Source organism: Microcaecilia unicolor, chromosome 6 (assembly GCF_901765095.1).
Source record: "Microcaecilia unicolor chromosome 6, aMicUni1.1, whole genome shotgun sequence".
NCBI lineage: Eukaryota > Metazoa > Chordata > Amphibia > Gymnophiona > Siphonopidae > Microcaecilia > Microcaecilia unicolor.
In genome coordinates this window covers 239,223,314-239,244,040 of record NC_044036.1, presented here as the reverse complement: position 1 = coordinate 239,244,040, position 20,727 = coordinate 239,223,314, and the positions used below count along the sequence as shown (strand labels likewise).

General features: G+C 44.5%; 1 protein-coding gene across 1 annotated transcript in view; it reads left to right on the top strand.

The window, feature by feature from the left end:
• Positions 1 to 6,906: 6,906 nt before the first annotated feature.
• The window catches only part of AMBP (alpha-1-microglobulin/bikunin precursor), a 161,564-nt gene continuing 147,743 nt past the window's right edge, over positions 6,907 to 20,727 (top strand). The window contains exon 1 of the mRNA XM_030206909.1: positions 6,907 to 7,115. Within this exon, the coding sequence (XP_030062769.1) occupies positions 7,005 to 7,115 (111 nt within the window). The 5' untranslated portion in view covers positions 6,907 to 7,004. The remainder of the gene's footprint in view (positions 7,116 to 20,727) is intronic.

The following is a 20,727-nucleotide window of genomic DNA, read 5'->3' as shown; positions in this document are numbered from 1 at the left end:
GCCAGATGGTGTTTAATGTGATCAAGTGCAAAGTGATGCATGTGGGAAAGAGGAACCCGAACTATAGCTATGTGATGCAAGGTTCCACATTAGGAGTCACCGACCAGCAAAGGGATCTAGATGTCATTATTGATGATACGTTGAAACCCTCTTCTCAGTGTGTGGTGGTGGTAGAAGTGACTAAGAAAGTAAATAGAATGTTAGGTATTATTAGGAAAGGAATGGAAACAAAAATGGGGATGCTATAATGCCTTTGTATTGCTCCATGGTGCGACTGCACCTCCAATACTGTGTGAAATTCTGGTCACTGCATCTCAAAAAAGATATAATGGATTTAGAAAAGGTATAGAGAAGGGTGACAAAAATGATAAAGGAGATTGGACGACTTCCCTATGAGGGAAGGGTAAAGTGGCTAGGGCTCTTCAGCTTGGAGAAAAGACAGCAGAAGGGAGATATCATAGAGGTCTATAAAATAAGCTGAAATGGTTGAACTAAGTCGTGAACCGAAAGTGGTGAACTGGATAAGAAACTGCTTGACCGACAGGTGGCAGAGGGTGGTGGTAAATGGAATCCGCTCGGAGGAAAGGAAGGCGAGCAATGGAGTTCCTCAGGGGTTGGTGCTAGGGCCTATTCTGTTTAATATATTTGTGGGAGATATTGCTGAAGGGTTGGAAGGAAAGATGTGCCTTTTTGCGGATGACACGAAAATAGCCAATAGAGTGGATACCCTGGAGGGAGTAGAAACGATGAGAAGGGATCTCCGAACGTTAGAAGAATGGTCGAGGGTCTGGCAGTTAAAATTTAATTCTATGTTAATTACTGAAACCTAAATATTTCTCAAACTATTTCAATTCTTTTTTTTTGTTTTGTTTTTTTTTTATGCTTTTAAACTTATATTTATAAGTGTGCGTAGTGCTCAGTACTATGCATTACACCAGTTTAGCTTGCCACTCAGTGATAATGTTCACCTTACATCATTGCACTACAACCCTCCCTGCCTCCTGTTAATAGCCAGCCACTCCGGGCCCTGCATCTGGTCAAATGAAGTACTACTACTACTACTTAACATTTCTAAAGCGCTACTAGGGTTACGCAGCGCTGTACAGTTTAACAAAGAAGGACAGTCCCTGCTCAAAGGAGCTTATAATCTAAAGGACGAAATGCCAAGTTGGGGCAGTCTAGATTTCCTGAATGGAGGTATAACGGTTATGTGCTGAAAGCGACATTGAAGAGGTGGGCTTTGAGCAAGGATTTGAAGATGGGCAGGGAGGGGGCTTGGCGTATGGGCTCAGGGAGTTTATTCCAAGCATAGGGTGAGACGAGGCAGAAAGGGCGGAGCCTGGAGTTGGCGGTGGTGGAGAAGGGTACTGAGAGGAGGGATTCGACCTGTGAGCGGAGGTTTCGGGTAGGAACGTAAGGGGAGATGAGGGTAGAGAGGTAATGAGGGGCTGCAGATCGAGTGCATTTGTAGGTAAGTAGGAGAAGCTTGAACTGTATGCGGTACCTGATCGGAAGCCAGTGAAGTGAGGAGAGGGGTGATATGGGCATATCGATCCTGACGGAAGATAAGACGTGCAGCAGAGTTCTGAATGGATTGAAGGGGGGATAGATGGCTAAGTGGGAGGCCAGTGAGAAGTAGGTTGCAGTAGTCAAGGCAAGAGGTAATGAGAGAGTGGACAAGTGTTCGGGTGGTGTGCTCAGAAAGGAAAGGGTGAATTTTGCTGATGTTATAGAGAAAGAAGCGACAGGTCTTGGCTATCTGCTGGATATGCGAAAACAAAAAAAGGGGTGGGGAAAATAGGCTCTATTCAAACAATGGGGCAGACGTATAAATTAGTTAAAACAATGATTTTTATTGTGAATAGGTGACTCAACACAGCCGTGTTTCGGCGCCGTAGCGCCTTCCTCAGGAGTCTTCCGGAAGTGTTTCAATCTTTGGGGTGATTGGCACACTGGGGAAAAAACACTAGGGGATACACAATCCTTTCTTCCAAAGGAATATTCAATGGTTAGATGGGTAACACTCAGGAAGATAATGGCATAAAGAAATGCACAGTTCCTCCTTGAGAGCGAGCGAGTGGCGATGCAAAAATCTCAAGAATATTTGCACATCTGACCCGTATCTCTGGTGCCATGGCCTTCAAACCATGGGATGACGTCTCTGACCCCTATCTGCTGGATATGTGCAGAGAAGGAGAGGGAGGAGTCAAAGATAACTCCAAGGTTGCGAGCAGATGAGACGGGAAGGATGGGGGTGTTATCAACTGAGATAGAGAGTGGAGGGAGAGGAGAAGTGGGTTTGGGTGAAAAGACAATAAGCTCGGTCTTGGCCATGTTCAGTTTCAGGTGGCAGTTGGACATCCAGGCAGCAATGTCGGATAAGCAGGCCAATACTTTCGCCTGGGTTTCCACAGTGATGTCTGGTGTGGAGAGATAAAGCTGGGTATCGTCAGCGTAAAGATGATATTGGAAACCATGAGATGAGATCAGCGAGCCCAGGGAAGAGGTGTAGATTGAGAAAAGAAGGGGTCCATGGACAGATCCCTGAGGAACTCCAACAGATAGCGGGATGGGGGTGGAGGAAGATCCATGAGAATGTACTCTGAAGGTACGGTGGGAGAGATAAGAGGAGAACCAGGAGAGGACAGAGCCCTGGAACCCAAATGAGTACCCAAATGAGTACTTACGTCAGGGTTGATAGTCCTTGGATAATGCCTTTCCTGGTGCTGGTTGTTAATTTCTTGTATACCTGGTGTAGTGCAAAATCAAGTGAATACGTGATATTTCCTCTTCTCTGCGAGATATATTCCAATTCATTAGGTCCTCAGACTCAAATTCTTTAGTCCTCTACACGGGCCATGTTTCGCCACTGTGGGCATCTTCAGGAGAACTGTGTCTGTAGAATGTGTCTGTAGAATCACAAATCATAATCATCAATGGTATAACAACTTTTCAACTGTGCACATATATCTTTTTCTCACGATCTCCTTATACCTATCAAATTCATACATTCACTTTTTACTATTCCATATAAATTTATTATATTTAATTTATGGCATACCTTGAATGGAGCTTGATCCCACTCGAGACCATTAGACCAAAAAATGCCAACGCATGCGCCCTACTCTTTTATATGTCATAATTGATGACATACTGACTTCTACCTACAAGTGCACCCTTCGATTTTTCGATTTAATCCATGTGGGATTACCATATTCCATTGAAATATGGATTGCTGCTCCTTACTTAGCAGCACCTTTGCTATGTCCTCCCCATATGGCAAATGAATTTAGGTCAGAACCGTATACTTGAAGTCTTGTAAATTGTGTCCAATGATCTACCATGGGTGCTTCTTTTTTCTTTATTCTTAAATTGCTGATGTGCTTTTCAATTCTTTGTTTTATCTTGCGAGTGGTATAGCCAATATACCACTTGTCACAGGGGCAGAGGATCCCATAAACCACTTGTGATGATTCACAGCTCGTTGAAGTTGTGAGCCAAAACAGTTTACCTGTTTTGGGATGCTTAATGAAACTGGTCTGCCAGATATATTTACAATAAACACATTTGGTACAAGGTCTGTGTTCCTGGCCCTGTGAATTTTCTCTAATACCCAAAGGCCTTGCATGATGTCACTGTAATAATTCACCCATATTTTAGGTCGTGTATAAGCAAAACATGGAGGTTCTGAGAAATTATGAAGAGACAACATTGGCCAGTGTTTTTTGATGATATTTTTTATTTGTGTCCCTTGCGTGGAATATGGTTAGACGCACGTAAATTGTTCCTGCTGCTTTCTGACGGTTGCCGATGGCTGTAAAAGCCATTGTTGATGTGTACTCGCTGCTTTTTTCTTGAAACCTCCATGTTTTGCGTATACATGAGCTAAAAAGAAGGGCGGAGAGAGGAGAATGGGAGAAAGGAGAGAGAGGGGAGTGCTAGAATGGGAATCAAAGGATGAGGAAAAGGAGGGCTAGGGTGAGGGAGATGGTTAGCTGCAGGTAGATGTAGTAAACAGAGGAAGACTGAAGACTAGATAGTACAAATAAAGGAAATCATATAGGCAGAAAAATAAATGGAAAAAACTGAAAGGAAAAAAATTGAAATTAGAGATAGATGTAGGAGAGGAAGTGAAAAAGACAGAAAGGGAGGGAAGACATGGCAGATGGACTAGAGACCCTTGAAAGACAGTTAAGAAAAGACAGAGGAAAGCAGACGATGACAAATATTAATAAAATGGTCAGACAACAAAGGTAGAATAAAGCATTTTATCTTTTAATTTAGTAAATGGAAACTGTCAATTTAAAGTAGGAATTTATATTTGTTTTCCTTATATTTTGCGATTTGAATAATATTTTAATATGGTGAGTTGTATGGGGAAAGGTCCTAGATTTAATATTGGGGACTGTGGTGTGTGTTACAAAACTGGAGGTTCAGGGTTTATACTGAGCTTCTCAGAGCTACCAAGTTATCCAGTTCCAACAGGGAGAATTTAGACCATTTCTGGCTTCTGACCGGTGGCATAACCAGAAGGCAATTTTTGGGTGGGCCAACAGGTTGGATGGGTGGGCACTAGAGTTGCCAACTTTTTGAAAGACAACCCCCCCCCCCCCCAAAAAAAAAAAAACCCAGCCACCTGATGCACCCATGCTCCACCTCTACCTCACTCCCAATAAATTCAATGAGGGTAGCAGTACAGGCTAAGGGAAATACAAGACACTGCACACTTCAGTCCCCCCATTGAGCCACGGTCCTCCAACACACATATGGTATTGAAGCCAAATACATTCCGCATCCAGAGAACCTCCTGGCCCTCCACTAACAATGGATGCAGAGCAGAGCAAGGACATTTCCCTATAAAATTCACCATAAAAAGAAATGTTGGGGTTCTCTCCCAGATTTCTGCCCTGGGCCCGAGCCATGTCTAACACCAGCTCTGGCAAGATGCACATGCCAAATCTGACATATTCTTATCACAAAATAGAAAATAAAAATAATTTTTTGTACCTTTTTGTTGTCTGGTCATTTAATTTTTCAAATCATATTGGTCCCAGTCTCTGGTTTTTGCTTCCATCTGTCTTTCCTGTCCATTTGACATTTCTTTTCTCTCCATGTCCATCATCCATCTCCCATCTCTGTGTCTATATATTTCCTTGTCCAGCATCTTCCCTGTGTTCATATCCCCACATCCATCATCATTTCTTAGTGCACCCATGTACCTCATGCCCAGCATCTTCATTCTGTGTTCCTATTCTCCTCCTTGTCTGATATTTCCCTTCTATGTCCACTGTATCTCTATTCCCATATTTCCCTTCCCCCTCCGTGTCCATTGTATCTCTATTCCCATATCTCCCTCCCCCCCCCCCGTGTCAGCCATTGTCCCTCTGTGCCCAAATGCCATCTCAATACAGCATCTTACCTGTGTCCATGTCCACATGCTCCCACCCAATGTACATCATCTCCTTCTATATAATTCCCTATGCTCCCTTTCTCCCTCCCCCTACCAATGTGTCCCTCTCTTCTCCAACCCCACCCCAACCAGATCCTCTCCTCTCTTCCCTTCCCCCTTATTCATCTGGCTCATTCTCTCACTGAGGGTTCAGCATTTGACCCCCTCTTCCTTTATCTCCTTGATCCAGCATCTCTCTTCCTTCCTTCTAACCCCAACCCCTTCCCCTCCCATAGGTCCAGCACCTCTCTCCCTTCACTTCAGTCCCCCTTGCAGGTCAACATCTCTCTCCCTTCGCTCCAGTCCTCCCCTACATATCCAGCCTCTCTCTCTCTCTCTTTGCTCCAGCTCCCCTTGCATGTCCAGCACCTCTCCCCTTCCCTCCTGCCCCCCCCCCACATATTCAACACCTCTCTCCTGCCCCCTGCATTTCCAGCACCTCTCTCCCTTCCCTCCCACACCCCTGCATATACAGTGCCTCTCTCCCTTCCCTCCAGCACCTCCTTACATGTTTATGTTTATTAAAACTTGTTATACCACTCTAACTGCCAAGGCAGAGTAGAGTGGTTTACATGCCCATTGCCTCTCTCCTCTCCCACAGTTCCGGCATCTCTTCATCTTCCTTATCCTCCCCCATCCCTGCCGCGGTGCTTGAACTTCATGCTATCATCGCTGCCCAGCAGGAGCTCTACACAAGCCTGCGTTGGCTTGGGCCCTTCTCTCTCTGTCGCATCCTACCCTTCCTGCATAAATGTAAGTTGCATCAGTGGGTGAAATGCAGTAGAGGGAAGGCCATGACACAGACCTGTGTGGAGTTCCTGCCAGGCGGCATGATAGTATAAAGTCCAAGCACCAACACATAGGGGTGGGGGAGGGTAAGAAAGATGTGGAGGTGACAGAACTGTGGGAGGGGGACGGGAGGGATGTTGAATTTTGCATGGCTGGGGTGTAGCGCTTCTAGGTGGGCCTGAACCAAAACTGGGCCCAGGCCCACCCATAGCTAAGTCCCAGTACAAATAAGAGAGATTTATCCAATGAACGGAGCTCCCAGGGAGGAGTGTAGGGAGAGATAAGGGTGGAGAGGTACTGAGGAGCTGCAGAGTCAATGCACTTGTAAGTCCCTAAGACTAGAATCACAGCTTTTCTTTCTGTTACGCTCTTTGCAATTATTTTTATTCACTCAATTCAAAGAATGAATTTGCCCTTAGATTGTCTTTAAGCCCTGAATTTGCATTGATCAGTCCCTTTGAGCTATCCATCCAGAATGCAATGCCATTTCTGTCTGGTCCTGTCCTGCAATCTAAAAACATCAGATGGTCAATGAACCATGAACTCTTGCATCTGGGGCAAACTCAGACAGACAGAGAAGATCAAGCATTACACCTACATCTTGATTGGGCTGGTTAAATAATGACTCTGATATGTCATGCACACAGGGTTGTTCACCTCTGGCAACAAGTAGAGCTCAGAGCTAGTTCAGTTTTGAGTACTGGAGGAAAGAGGTTGCCTTCATATTCTCTCTGACAGCAAAATATATTTTTGCAGTTTAGGAACCATGAAGTTACAGTGGGCTCTTTTTCTTGCAATAATCTTGAAATCATGCTGTGGGAATCCCGTCCAAGTGCAGGAGGATATTGAAGTTCAAGAGAACTTTGACCTTCCCCAGGTAATACATTTTCAGGCTTTTAAATTTTATAGAACTTCATCAAAAATCTGATGGGTTGTCAAGATTCTGACAAACGGTCTGGTGCCCTTGTGCAATCTCATCACCATAGCACAGTCAAGCTGGCCACTGATCCTGTGAGATCTCAGAAAAGAGGAGTGAAGCCTGTGACTCGGTGAATAGCACTCTTCCCTCTAAGCCAGTATTGAACCTATAACACTGCAGGGGAGGCAGGAGGATCATATTTACTCACAGTGGGAAGAAGTATTGGCTTTTCAGTAGCATGGTCCACTGGCCCTTCAACCTCTACTGGAGTAGTGGGTGCCATCACAATGCTCCCCCACTTTTCTCTGTGCCAGTGCTGTTCATCATTTACATAAATGATCTGAAAGGGGGAGCAATGAGTGAGGTGATCAAATCTACAGATGACACAAAATTATTCAGTTAGTAAAACACAGCCAGACTATGAGTAGAATATTACCAGGCTAAGAGAATGGGCATCTTAATGGCAAATGAGATTTAATATGGATAACTGCAAAATGATGCACATAGAGGGGCATCTCTTTTTAGCTAGGTGCTTGCACTAACTGCTTTGGTCCTTTGCTTCCTTCTCTTTCCACAACAGTGTTGGGGGAAGGGAGAGTTTGCTCTCCAGGCTAACTTGTGAAGATTGATATTGATATGAAAGCTTGGCTCTTCAACCAGGCCTTTAACCCATTAGTGCCCAATGTTCCCATAATAAAATCCCATATGGGAACGTTGGGCACTAATGGGTTAATAGAAGAAGTAACTAACTTGCTAGTCATACACACACACAAGGAGTGACACTGGCTGCATATACTATAGCAGGGCATGTTTATCCACTCCTACCCTAGCTAAGATAACTTTCAAGCACTATTTTCACCTCCTATGCAACTTTCTTTAAATTAGTTCACTTATTTATTTGCTTCTGTTACTCTGTCTTTGTCTATCTACATGTTTCATCTTTGCTTTCAGTCAATACGGTCTATTAAAACGTTGTATTGCATATTGTGTTGACATTGTAATGAAGCATATTATGCCATACTTTGTATTGTTATTTGAAATGTTTTTGCAGTAATTGTCTATTGCTTATGTTTGACTTATTCTGTACACTGCCTTGAGTGAATTCCTTCAAAAAGGCTGTAAATAAATCCTAATAAATAAAAAATAAATTTTACTCCCACTTGCTTGGTAGACTGGAACCGGGAAAGGAGGGCAAGAGGTGGATTTGGTTTCTGCTCTTATAAAGTGGGTGGAGGGGGTTTGGGGGATGGAAACACTTTTGTAAAAAATCTGTTTAAATGATTAAAGATTGCATTTGATTACAGTTGTTCACATTTTATTCTGTATTTACATTGCAGTTTACATCTCTCCCAGAATTTTGTAGCATAGAAACAAAGAAACACAGAAAAATGAAAATAGATAAAGACCATCCCCCCCCCCCCCCCCCCCCCCAATATTCAACCAGGGATAATTTTGAGTGACCTGGCCATCCAAAGCTTATGCGGGTCTGGTCAATATTCAGCCGGGGCCACGGCTGAATATTGGGACGGGACCGCATAACCTTTTTCTGTTTTAAAAAACAAACTCCCAAGTCTCATCTCGCCCTCCTCCTCCCCCTGTGCTAATGTCTCCTCGTTCCCGCCTTCCCTCTCTCAAGTCTGCATCAAGACCCCCCCCCCCTCCCACTCAACTCCCCTGCAACCATGAAGGTTACCTACATCCCTCTTGGTCCAGCAGGGTCATTGGGGGCAGAAACACACCCCCCTCGCTCCTGCCTCTTGTGGTGCCTCTGCAAAATGGCTGCCGCAACCTCATGCTTCTGCCCCCGCTGGACCACCAGGGATGTAGGTAAGCCCGGGGGCTCACCTTCACAGCTGGGGAGACAGGGAATGTTACATGGGGGGTCTTGATGTAGGCTGGGGGAAGGGGGAGGGAAAGAGCAGACATTGTTGGGGGGCAGGAGAGGGCTCAGAAGCTTTTTTTTTTTCCTGGACTGACTCTATCCTGTTTATATTTATTTTGAAGGTGCAGTCTCCAAAATTGTACACAATATTCTAAATGAGGTCTCACCAGTCTTAGTGTCATCTTCTCCTTTTTTCCTACTGGCCATTCCTCTCCCTATGCACCCAAGCATCAGTGTAGCTTTTTGTTACCTAGTTGGCTAATAGATTCGTTGTTTCAAATGTATCCTGCTCTATGTGATTGTTCATTATGCTCGGAATTTCTTTTTTTTTTTATCATTTATTTATTGGTTTTCAAGAATAAACAACATCAACTGGTACAAGCTTATGGTAGATATATTACATCAACATAGAAACATCATACAGCTCAATTGTTTGTTTACATCTTAAATTCTTCCCCCCTCATCCCCACCCCCCTTCCTCTCGTCTCAGGTATATGCTAACCTACTTCTTTACAATCCTTTCCACTGTTCATAAACGTCCCAGATTTTTTGAAACTTTTGAAGCTGTCCTTTTCGCAGAGCTGTCAATTTCGACATTTGATACAGGCAATGTAGCCTACCCACCACCACCTGCATAGCCGGGGTCTCCTGCTGCTTCCAGGCCCATGCCAGTGCCAGTTTCGCCGCCCCAAAGACATGGACGACCAGCTTATGACAATGTATGGGGCTCGTTCCAGGCCTTATATGTAGTAAACAGTTCTCAGCCCGTCTCGGGTAGCTAATCCCTACCATTTCTTTCACCCTGTCCAGAAACTCCGTCCAGTATGCTTGGACCTTTGGGCACTCCCACCAGATATGCCAAAATGTGCCTCTCCCTCCACATTCCCTCCAACAGTTTGTTGATAATTGCGGGCAAAACTTCTGTAGTCTAACCGGGGTATAATACCACCAGTAAAAGATCTTATAACCATTTTCTGCTAGTGGCTGGGCAATGGAGGGCTTCAGTAAGTGCCTATAACTGCTTGTCCACCAGTCCTCTGCATATTTGGCTTGGAGTGCCGTCTCCCACTTCCTGGTATAGAAATCCTGTGGGGAAGAGAGCAGTAGTAGAGCTCTATATATCCGTGTTATGCCACCTCTGCCCCCTCCTCGTCTCATAGTTTTTTCCAATTCAGTTTCCACCAACTCCAGTTCATCCCTTGCTCGCCTGAGTATATAATTCCTAAGGCAATTATAATAGACTAGGTCCCTCTCCTCCAATTCATACTCATCTTGCAATTCCTCGAATGCCCGAATTTCCCCATTAACCCAAATCTGTCCCAATTGATAGAGACCCCTCTTAGCCCAAATCTGGAATATCTTCTCCTCCCTCCCCAAGGGGAACCCTGGTGCATCTTGTATAGCCATCTGTAGGAAGTACTTTCTGTCCGGGAAAACCTGTTTTCTTACTTGGAGCCAGGTATGTAGTATGTGGCTAAGGCCCACCGGGACCCTCCCTATCATTGCTAAGAGTTCCCTTCTCGATTTCCATGGTATGTCCCCTGTAAATCTAGTTCCCATCCAGGCTCGTTCCCAATGTAGCCACTTTTTAGTATTAGCCGGGACCCATTCAGTACACACCCGCAACTGTGCTGCCTGGTAGTAAAGAAAGAAATTTGGGACCCACATGCCACCTTTATTTGGCCTTTTGTAACAAGGGGTTAAGAAAAGAAAAACAAATAAAAAATACTTACCTGGGGGGCTCTGGAGGGTCCGGGAGCTGCTCCAGGGTGAGTGGACAGTGGCAGCTTGGGGGCCATTGCGGGGTTGCAAGGAGCCATGTTTTTGACGCCCGGGGACGGTTGAGCACTGATTTCCCATTGGAAATTAAAATGGGGCTTGAGTAGTGCTGCTCAACATTCCGTATCCTTCTGCTGACCAGCGGAATGTTGAGCAGCACTACTCAAGCCCCATTTTAATTAAAGATTTCCCATAGGGATCAATGGGAAAAACTTCAATTAATTTAAAACCCCTGAAAATTTTACTCAAATTACCCCAAATTTCCCATACTAATTAAACCTCCCATTCTCTATTAACCTATATCTTTAAAATTAAAAAATCCCAAAATTTAATATCCGCCTGGAAAAAAACCTCCTAAAATCCCAGAAAAATTCCCAAAAAATTTAACCCCCCCCCCCCCTCAAAAATTCTAAAACCACCTCCCGGACACACCACGTTGAAATTTAAAAATTAACCCTTTCCTAACCTCATAAAATAGCACCCTTCCCAAAAGACCCCCTAAAAATATTAAAATTCAAAATCTAAAACGACAGAAAAATTCTAAAAAAATTCCCCGACCCCAAATCCAAAAACCAAATTCAAAAAACTCAAAACCCTGATTTTTTAAAAATAAAAGTCCCTATTTCCACAATTTAAAAATTAACCAATTAAAATTTTGGGTTAAAAACCCCTTACCTGTTTTCCTGATTTTCTCCTTACGCGATCCAAACCACCGAATCCGGTCCCGGTCATCCCCCCACCGAAACAGAGCCAAAATAAAAAAACTTCCGAAGCCGGCCCAAAATTTAGGCCCCGGCTTCGGCCTAAACGGGAAACTCGCGATCCCGATTCGTGCATGTAGCGCGCCCCCAACGGGAGCGCGCCCGCACGTTTTCTCCTCTTCTCGGCACTCCTCTTCACTTTGGCGCCTAGCGCCAAAGCCAAAACCGGCCCCATTTGGCCCCGAAACGGGGCGAAGAAACCCAGCTTCTTTCTTCAACACCCGGGGACGTGCTCAACCGTCCCCGGGCGTCAAAAACATGGCGATGCTGCCTCAAGCAGCGTCCCCCACGGCCCCACATCCCGGATTAAAAAAAAAAACGCCGCTCCTTGCAACCCCGCAATGGCCCCCAAGCTGCCACTGTCCACTCACCCTGGAGCAGCTCCCGGACCCTCCAGAGCCCCCCAGGTAAGTATTTTTTATTTTTTTTCTTTTCTTAACCCCTTGTTACACTTTGATACATCATACTTCTACGCACCCTGGGTGGCCGCTTCCTCCAGATATATGCAAACACTTTTTTGTTTAACTGATGGGAAAAGGTGCGTGGGATGGGGATGGGAAGAGCCAAGAACAAATATAGCAACTTTGGTGAGAGCATCATTTGTACCGCATGGATTCTGCCCAGCCATGATATCGTGAGGCCCTCCCATCTATCCAATTCTCCAAAAAGCTCTCTGACTTTCTTAGGGAAGTTTTCCTGATATATATGCTCTAGCCTTGGGGTGATCAGGACCCCGAGATACCTTATTGCCTTAGATGCCCATTTAAATGGGAATAAATTCTGCAATTCCTGGGCCTCATTCTGGGGTATAGTAATGTAACCCCTAAGGGGTTAAAGATTTTACCTGGGGTGCACGGGAGCATTGGATCCCAGCTGCTCGTCGGGTCTGCAGATGCAGGGGCAAATTATTTTTGGCGCGCCGGCGCTATAGCGCGATCGCGTCGGGAAACGAAGGTGGAGGAAGCTTGGGAGGTGTTTTGGGCTCTGATTGGCCCTGCGTCGGCGTCTGACGTCGACGTAGTGACGTCACACGCTCGTTTCAGACGCAGGGCCTAAGGATTCCCTTTTCTTAAAGGAACCGGCTCTTTTAAAAGTATAGAGCCGGTTCTGAAGAAAATAACGGACCGGCGTGGGCAGAGGAAGTTGGGGAAAGTGCTCCGGTGCACTTTCCCAGCGTTTTTTTTGTTTTTAATTAAGCGGCTAGCGACGATGTTAGCGCTGCACGCGCTGGGAAGAGAAGGAGAGGAACCGGGTGCAGAGGGAGATTCACGTGAAGGCTGGCTCGTGACAGCGCAGGATAGAAGGCTCGTGCCAGGTAAAAATAAAGGAGGATTTTCAGGTGGAGGCTTAAGGTACTAATATTTATATAGATTTATCATTTTGCTTAATTATATATGTTTTAAATCTGTTTAATTTTATTTAAAGGTGCTGTTTTTATGTTGTGGGGACTTTTGGAATGTGGGAGCTCGTGGCTAGCTCGAGCTCCGTGGGGAAGGTAAGAAAGATTCTAAACTGCCTTCAGTGGTCAGTTGGGTGGGTATTCAGCTTCTGGACGGTTGTAAATGAGAGAGTCCGTCCAGAAAAGCCTTTAAAGTGTTTTAAAGTTGTGAAAATTGGTTAAATGTAACTTAAAATAGTTTGCCTGAGTAAAGTCTGGTTAAAGTTAACTTAAAAGAGCCCCGCGGTCGTTTGGCTCTAAGTTGTGTGAGTGGGAGACTGGGCTTCTGGTAGGCACTGAGTACATATTGTTATTGAGTTACTAAGACTCAGTGTTTGAGAGCTCAGGCTGAGAAATATATTTATGGGAGTTTTGTGTGCGAGTCTAGTTATAAACTTCATTCAGAAAATAACTAGAGCACAGTACAGTTTCACTTTAAATATTTACTTTAAAGTAAGGGAGTCTAAATGGTAAAAAGCCATTTAGAATCTGTGAGCTGCATGTTTAGTTGAGCCGGGTATTCAATAAAAATATATACATATGTAATTTTAAAATAATTACTGAACAAAAAGTTGATATTTCCTATTTCTTTAATTTTTGTATCAACTTTGAGGTTTCCTTAATTCATTTTGGGAGAATTAATTGAGGGTGGGATCTAGCATAGGGATTCATGATTATATTTTTATTTAATTAGGTAGCTAGAAAAATAACAATTTTAGCATTTGCATAGGGAATAGGTTTTTTCCCTTTGAGTTTGTTAAGGTAGAGTAGTAGGTGTGTGGAGCGAAGAAGCTGATCTTCTATCAAACACATCCTAAACCAACCCAACATCAAGTTTATGCTGGCCAGCCAACAAAAGAGCAAGGAGAAGAAAGGAAAAGAACAGTGTTAAAGAGAGTATCCTTTAATTTACATCTAAGTAAAAGACTTATCAAAGACCCAGGTACTTGGGATACATAGACATTATACTTACCTGCATGCGTCCTGAAGAACCTGAAGAAAAAAAAACAACACAAAGTATCATTCCTTAGAAGATAGCGTCATCACAACATAGTTAAATAAATCTCTTATTTGTTTAAGTAAAAGCTGATAATATACAAGATTATACTTATCTGACAGTTCTGGGTAGCTGATAACCTGTTAGAGAAAGGAGAGATAAAAAAAAGTTTAGCATGTTGAAATGTTATGTTAGAAGAAATATATATAAATTCTGTGGTAAAATAAATTTTGTTTAATTTTACTTATAAACTCATTTACTTGTTTGAATTTCTTAATTTTTTTAGATTACATTCCCCTTCCCAATTCAGAATTAGGAAGGAGTGGTTAGTGTTTAATATTTTAACCTTACTCCCTCGTTTTGATAAGATATATCTGAGGTAGCTGCAGAGGTATGGTAGGATATATCTTTATCCTGGAGGGCGGGGTTACAGTAAGGTTAAGTATCTCGGACTTGGTGGCATTAATTTTAAAACCCGAGAGCTCCCCATATTGCAAGATCACCTCTATAACCTGCTGTAGTGATTGTTTAGGTTGCGCCAGCGTCAGCAGCACATCATCAGCAAAGAGCATAATCTTGTGCTCCCTCCTACCTCTGACCACGCCCCATATGCTCCCATGTTCTCTAATCTTTTGTGCTAATGGTTCAATGGATAGTGCAAACAACAGGGGCAACACCGCACACCCCTGCCTCGTCCCCCTGCCCAGACCTATCGGTTCTGTGCAAGCCCCATTTTTCTTTATTATAGCCAGGGGATTAGTATAAAGCAAGCTGAACCAATTCAAGATTCTCCCATCCAATCCTATCTGCTTCAAAACTTCAAAGAGGAAAGGCCACTCCACCTGGTCAAAAGCTTTTTCAGCATCCACCGAAAGAAGCAGTACCGGTTCTGATTCATCAGTGGCTTGCTGAATTACATGGAGCAGGCATCTTATATTATCAAACGTCTGCCTGCCCTCTATGAAACCCGCCTGATCATCATGAATTGGGAGTACCTTTTGTAGCCTTGTTGCCAGAATTTTAGTAAAAATTTTATAATCAACATTTAAAAGAGATATAGGCCTACATGATCCACAATTCAAGGGATCCTTATCCAGCTTCTGTATCAGAACTATCTCTGCCACCCTCCAAGAGTAAGGCATTTCCCCTATGTTATCAAAGGAGGTGATCACTTTTAACAGCAGCGGTGCTAACCACTTAGCAAACAACTTATAAAAGAGCGCGGGGAAACTGTCAGGTCCAGGCGTCTTATAAACAGGCAAATTTGCAATCGTCCTTTCTATCTCCTCAAGTGTTATAGGGGAGGACAGATACTCCACCTCTTCCTCCGAGAGGCCTGGAAGTTTCATCCCCTGCAAGTATTGTGCAATATCCTCCCTCGTCCCCCTCTGTTCTGATTTATATAATTGGGCATAATAATCCCGAAACAATTCCTGTATCTCTTCAGTTTGAGTAACTAACTGTCCTGAGGTACTATATACCCCTGATATATAGTTTCTTTGGGCCTGTTTTTTCAATTTATTTGCCAATAGTCGGCTGGCTCTATTACCAAACTCAAAATGTTCTTGTTGCACCTGCTGGAGCTGCACTGCTATCTCTGCCATCTGTAGATCATTAAGCTGTGATCTGGATTGCTGTACTTCCTGCAATTTCTGCATATCTGTCGGGTCCGCTTTATGCTCTCTCTCACTAGTCTCCAGTTTATTTCTAATCTTATCCTCTTTCCCTTTTTGAACCTTAGTGATGTGGGCCTGCCATGCGATAATCTGACCCCTTAACACCGCTTTCATTCCCTCCCAGACACTTGTCGGATGTGCTTCCCCATTGTCGTTGATCTCTATATATTCCTTTATATATTTTTCCAATTCAGCTATATTCTGTGGCTCCATAAGCAATGCTTCATTTAACCTCCAATGGGTTCGGCCTATGGGCCTTATTCCGGTCCTCATAGGGGGTGATATGAACCTGACACTTGACCCGAAGCTATATAACTCGGGAGGGAGGGCACGGTACGCACAGGGAAACAGAGTGGCCTTTAAGTCCTGGCTGGCAAGATAGGGGCTGACTGACTTATGGAGGGACAAACATGGGACTGAAAAAGACTTTACCCTCTATGCCCCTCTCCACAAAACATATTCGAGAATTGACTATTGGCTGGGTGATGTGATGGTGAGGAGTCAGGTCGAGAAGGTGCGCATTGTGCCCTGTAGCTGGTCAGACCACTCTTTAGTGGTGCTATCTCTTAGCACCACTAAAGAGTGGTCTGACCAGCTACAGGGCACAATGCGCACCTTCTCGACCTGACTCCTCACCATCACATCGCCCAGCCAATAGTCAATTCTCGAATATGTTTTGTGGAGAGGGGCATAGAGGGTAAAGTCTTTTTCAGTCCCATGTTTGTCCCTCCATAAGTCAGTCAGCCCCCATCTTGCCAGCCAGGACTTAAAGGCCACTCTGTTTCCCTGTGCGTACCGTGCCCTCCCTCCCGAGTTATCTAGCTTTGGGTCAAGTGTCAGGTTCATATCACCCCCTATCACCAAATGTCCTTTAACATACTTTTGCAAAATCCTTTCCAATTCCTGCAAAAATATCTTCTGACCCTCATTGGGTGCATAGGCACATAACATAGTATAATACTCCTTATAAAGGGAGACCACCAGCAGTATGTATCTGCCCGCTTTATCCCTGATCGTTGTGTGAACCTGCCAAGGCAGGGACCGGGACAGTGCAATCAAAACTCCCCTCTTTTTTTGGACCTCTGTGGCTGATGCACATCCTATATATGGGTATTGTTTATGACTCATTAAGTATTCATGAGCCTTTTTGAGGTGAGTTTCTTGGAGAAACATTACATCAGCCTGCTGGCGCAGCATTTCCCTAAATATCTGTTTCCTTTTCTGCGGAGTATTCAACCCTCGAACATTTATGGTCACACATTTAAGCATTGTATAGGCAGAAAACATCATCTGTTATTAGCATCATTATAGCATACACCAAGATTATCCTCCTATCCCTCCTAGCCATCTCCCCTACCCCACCCCCACCCCCTACAGCTCCTTTCCTTCCCCCTCCCCCCCAGTCCCCTCCCTCCTCCCTCTTCCCCATCCCAAAAATCATAGCACCTGTACCATAACCTGGATGGTGCAACTCGGGGGGTATGTGATCCGCTAATACCCATTCACACCTTTTGACTATTAATGCCTTTAGCATAACGATTATCCTTCCCCCTTTTAAGACAAAGTTCTAAATTTCCCTTCTACACATTATAACCAACAGTAACTACCAACAGGGTCAACGTGCCACTTCCAAATCCAGAGCTCCTGGCAATCTCTCAGCATAGAAGCACACAGCTAGACACGTGAGGTCTTATCTTCCATTACTACAGTGTAAAATCAAGTGAGACGTCCCGCTGATTTCTGGCGCTGGAGGCGTCTATGACCCACTCTTTGCCATTTTGGGTGGGTCCTGGGATCTCTTGTCAGTAATGATCGCTCTGCCGCAGAGGGTGTAGCTGTCTGATAGACCCCTTGCAGTATCATCTGTGCCTCTGCCGGGGTTTTGACCTGGTGCTGTTTCCCATCTTTGTAAAATGCCAGCCCAAACAGGTATCTCCAGCGATAGCGGATTTCCAATTCCCTTAGCTTAGCCGTTACTGGCTTTAAGTCAGCCCTTCTCTTCAAGGTGGCAGCCGCCAAGTCCTGATATACTTCCACCGAATTGGTATCCCACTTAAAATCTTTTGCTTGCCTTGCTGCTGCCATAATGCACTCTTTCACTTTGAAGTCTTGAAAACATGCTATAATATCCTTGGGTAAATTCTTCCTATTGGCCCCCAGGGCCCAATGCGCTCTATCCAGTATTATTTTTTCTGGTGGGACCGGGTCCTCTGTGGTTGCTAGAAGGGTGCTAGCGATTTGCTGGACCACTTGCTCGCTGTTTTGATACTTTGGGGTCTCAGGCAGACTGCGAAAACGAAGATTATGGTGCCGGCTTCTATTTTCCAGGTCTTCCAACTTTTCGGAGAGTAGCTGCTGGCCTAACCGCTCATCCGCGATCTGCCTCTCTAGGGAGCCAGGGACTCCGAGTGGTCATCGATTCGGCCTTCCACCTCTTCCACCTGGTGTCCCAGCTCCGCTATCTCCCCTCTCAGGTCAGCCCCCAAGGTCGCCAGCTCTGACCTCATAGCCTTTAGATCCGAGCGGATTTCCTGGATCCAGGCGCAAAGCTCCGGTAGTCCGGCCACCTCGGGTTCTCCATGGGTCTGCGATATAAACATATCTCCTGAGGGTTGCAGTTCCGCCTCAGTCCGCTCTGCCGTATCTTCACTCGCTCGGGCCTCCATATTGTTTTTAGTCGCACCTTTCTTATACGCGAACTTAGACAGGTTAAGCGGCGCCGTTCGCTTTTGCATGGACGTCTCTGACCTGCTCCACTCCTCTTCTTCACCTAGCGATGCTTTCTTTCACCTCACCGCTCACTGAAAGTGCCGGGAAATCGCTGTTTTCGCCCCGGGTATTCGGGAGCACAGAGATTAGGCAGCCATGCTCTCCGATGACGTCACGTCCCCCCCCATTATGCTTGGAATTTCAATAAAACTCTCTAAAAACTTTTTTAAAACTCCCCAAAATAGTCTTGGGTTCCCTATTAAAAGGCACCTATCAGCAAAGGAGTCTTGGAATCCTTGTGGGAAACACATTGACATCCTCAACTCAGTCTTTGGAAGAGGTCATAAAAACAAATGGAATATTAGTGATTATTCAGAAGGGAATGGAAAATAAAACAGAGAATATAATAAAGAGGCACATTTTTGATATGACATCAAAATATAATTTTGGACATTTTGCAAAATGTCCAAAAATCCACTGCCAAACATGATCATTTTTAAACCACAAAAATGTCTATCTTTTTCGTTTGAAATTCACACTATTTTAGATGTTTGTGTATTCAGTGCATATTTCTTTTAGGGCCATTTTCAAACAAAAAATATCCAAGGGAAAAATGCATAAAAACAAACCATTGGAATGTCTGGGGGCCAGCAGTCCTATTAGATTGGCCACACAGACACCCCAGCAGAGCAGTAGGGCAGCCTAGGGGGCACTGCAATGAACACATAAAACTCCCCTGTACAAATCACATCATAATCCCCATATATTGTACTGTGAGCCCTCCAGGAATAGCAAACAATGTATTGTAACCATTTATGCCTGCAGGTGTCACCTACATATGGGTTCAGTAAGTATTTTGTGGTTTTTGGGGCGCTCGCACTTTCCACCAGAAGTGTACTAGTTAAAGTGGGATATGGGCCTGGGTCCCCTTCTCTACACTTCACTGCACCAACCACTAGGCTATTCCTGAGACCTATTTGCTGCTCTAAGAGGAATGGCCATTATACCTGCAGTTGCCATAGAACCTGGTACTGTATGTACTTTCACTTTCATCTCTTAGGGGGGTGGGAGGGGGACAGTGATCACTGGGGGATTAAGGGTCATTTGATCAGTTTGGGCACCTTTTGGCACTTACTACTACTACTACTATTTAGCATTTCTATAGCGCTACAAGGCATACGCAGCGCTGCACAAACATAGAAGAAAGACAGTCCCTGCTCAAAGAGCTTACAATCTAATAGACAAAAAATAAAGTGGAAGCTATATCTGAGCCAATAAACCTTCATCTGGATCCAAGATGGCCGCACGCATTTGCAACTAGCTGCAGTACCTCTTTACCTTATGATGCCTGAGACGAGGAAAGGCTGCTGACCGAGTTCCCCTACCTCCTTCCACAATTCCTGGACCGATGGATCGGTTTGTGAGACTGCAGGGGGCTGGCAATGAAGTCGGGAGTGGTTCATTATGGGACGCTGGAGAATCGGCGGAACATTCGGCGTCTTTTGGGCCAGATGCTACCTTGAGCCCCGACGACAGAGCTCCACCTCTGCAACCGTCGATAACAAGTTCCCCGCTTCAAGGAGCACTTAGGCCCCCTTTTACAAAGCTGCGCTAGCGGCTGTCAGTGCGGTAATGCCAACACAGCCTATTCTCTTTAAATAGGCCATGTCAGCATTTCTGCGTGGCTTTGTAAAAGGAGGTTTTAGTCATTACTGAAACAGGTCTAGCCAAAAACATCTTATTTTTGCCCTGGATATTTTTACAATGTTCCATTATTGCAGAAAAATGTCCAAATCATAGTCCTACCCAAAACATGCCTCCTACACACCCCCTTGAGAAGTTGATTAACTGCATAGAAAAATATCTTACAAGTGAGTTTCAAGAATTTCCAAAGTCCATCTTAAGAATGGTGTATGGACTTTTCTTATAGGAAATTGTCCAAACCTTTTTAAACCCTGCTAAGCTAACTGCTTTTACTACATTCTCCAGCAACGAATTCCAGAGTTTAATTACACATTGAGTGAAAAAATATTTTCTATGACTTGTTTTAAATTTACTACTTAGTAACTTCATTGCATGCTCCCTAGTCCTTGTATTTTTGGAATGAGTAAACAAGTGATTCATATCTACCTGTTCCACTCCACTCAGTGTTTTATAGACCTCTATCATATCTCCCCTCAGCTGTCTCTTCTGCAAGCTGAAGAGCCCTAGCTTCTTTAGGGGCCCTTTTACTAAGCCCGGCTACCACGTGGCCCTTGCGGTAATTTCATTTTTGATGCACATCTGCTATGTACACCGGAAAATATTTTTATTTTCTGGCGCACGGGT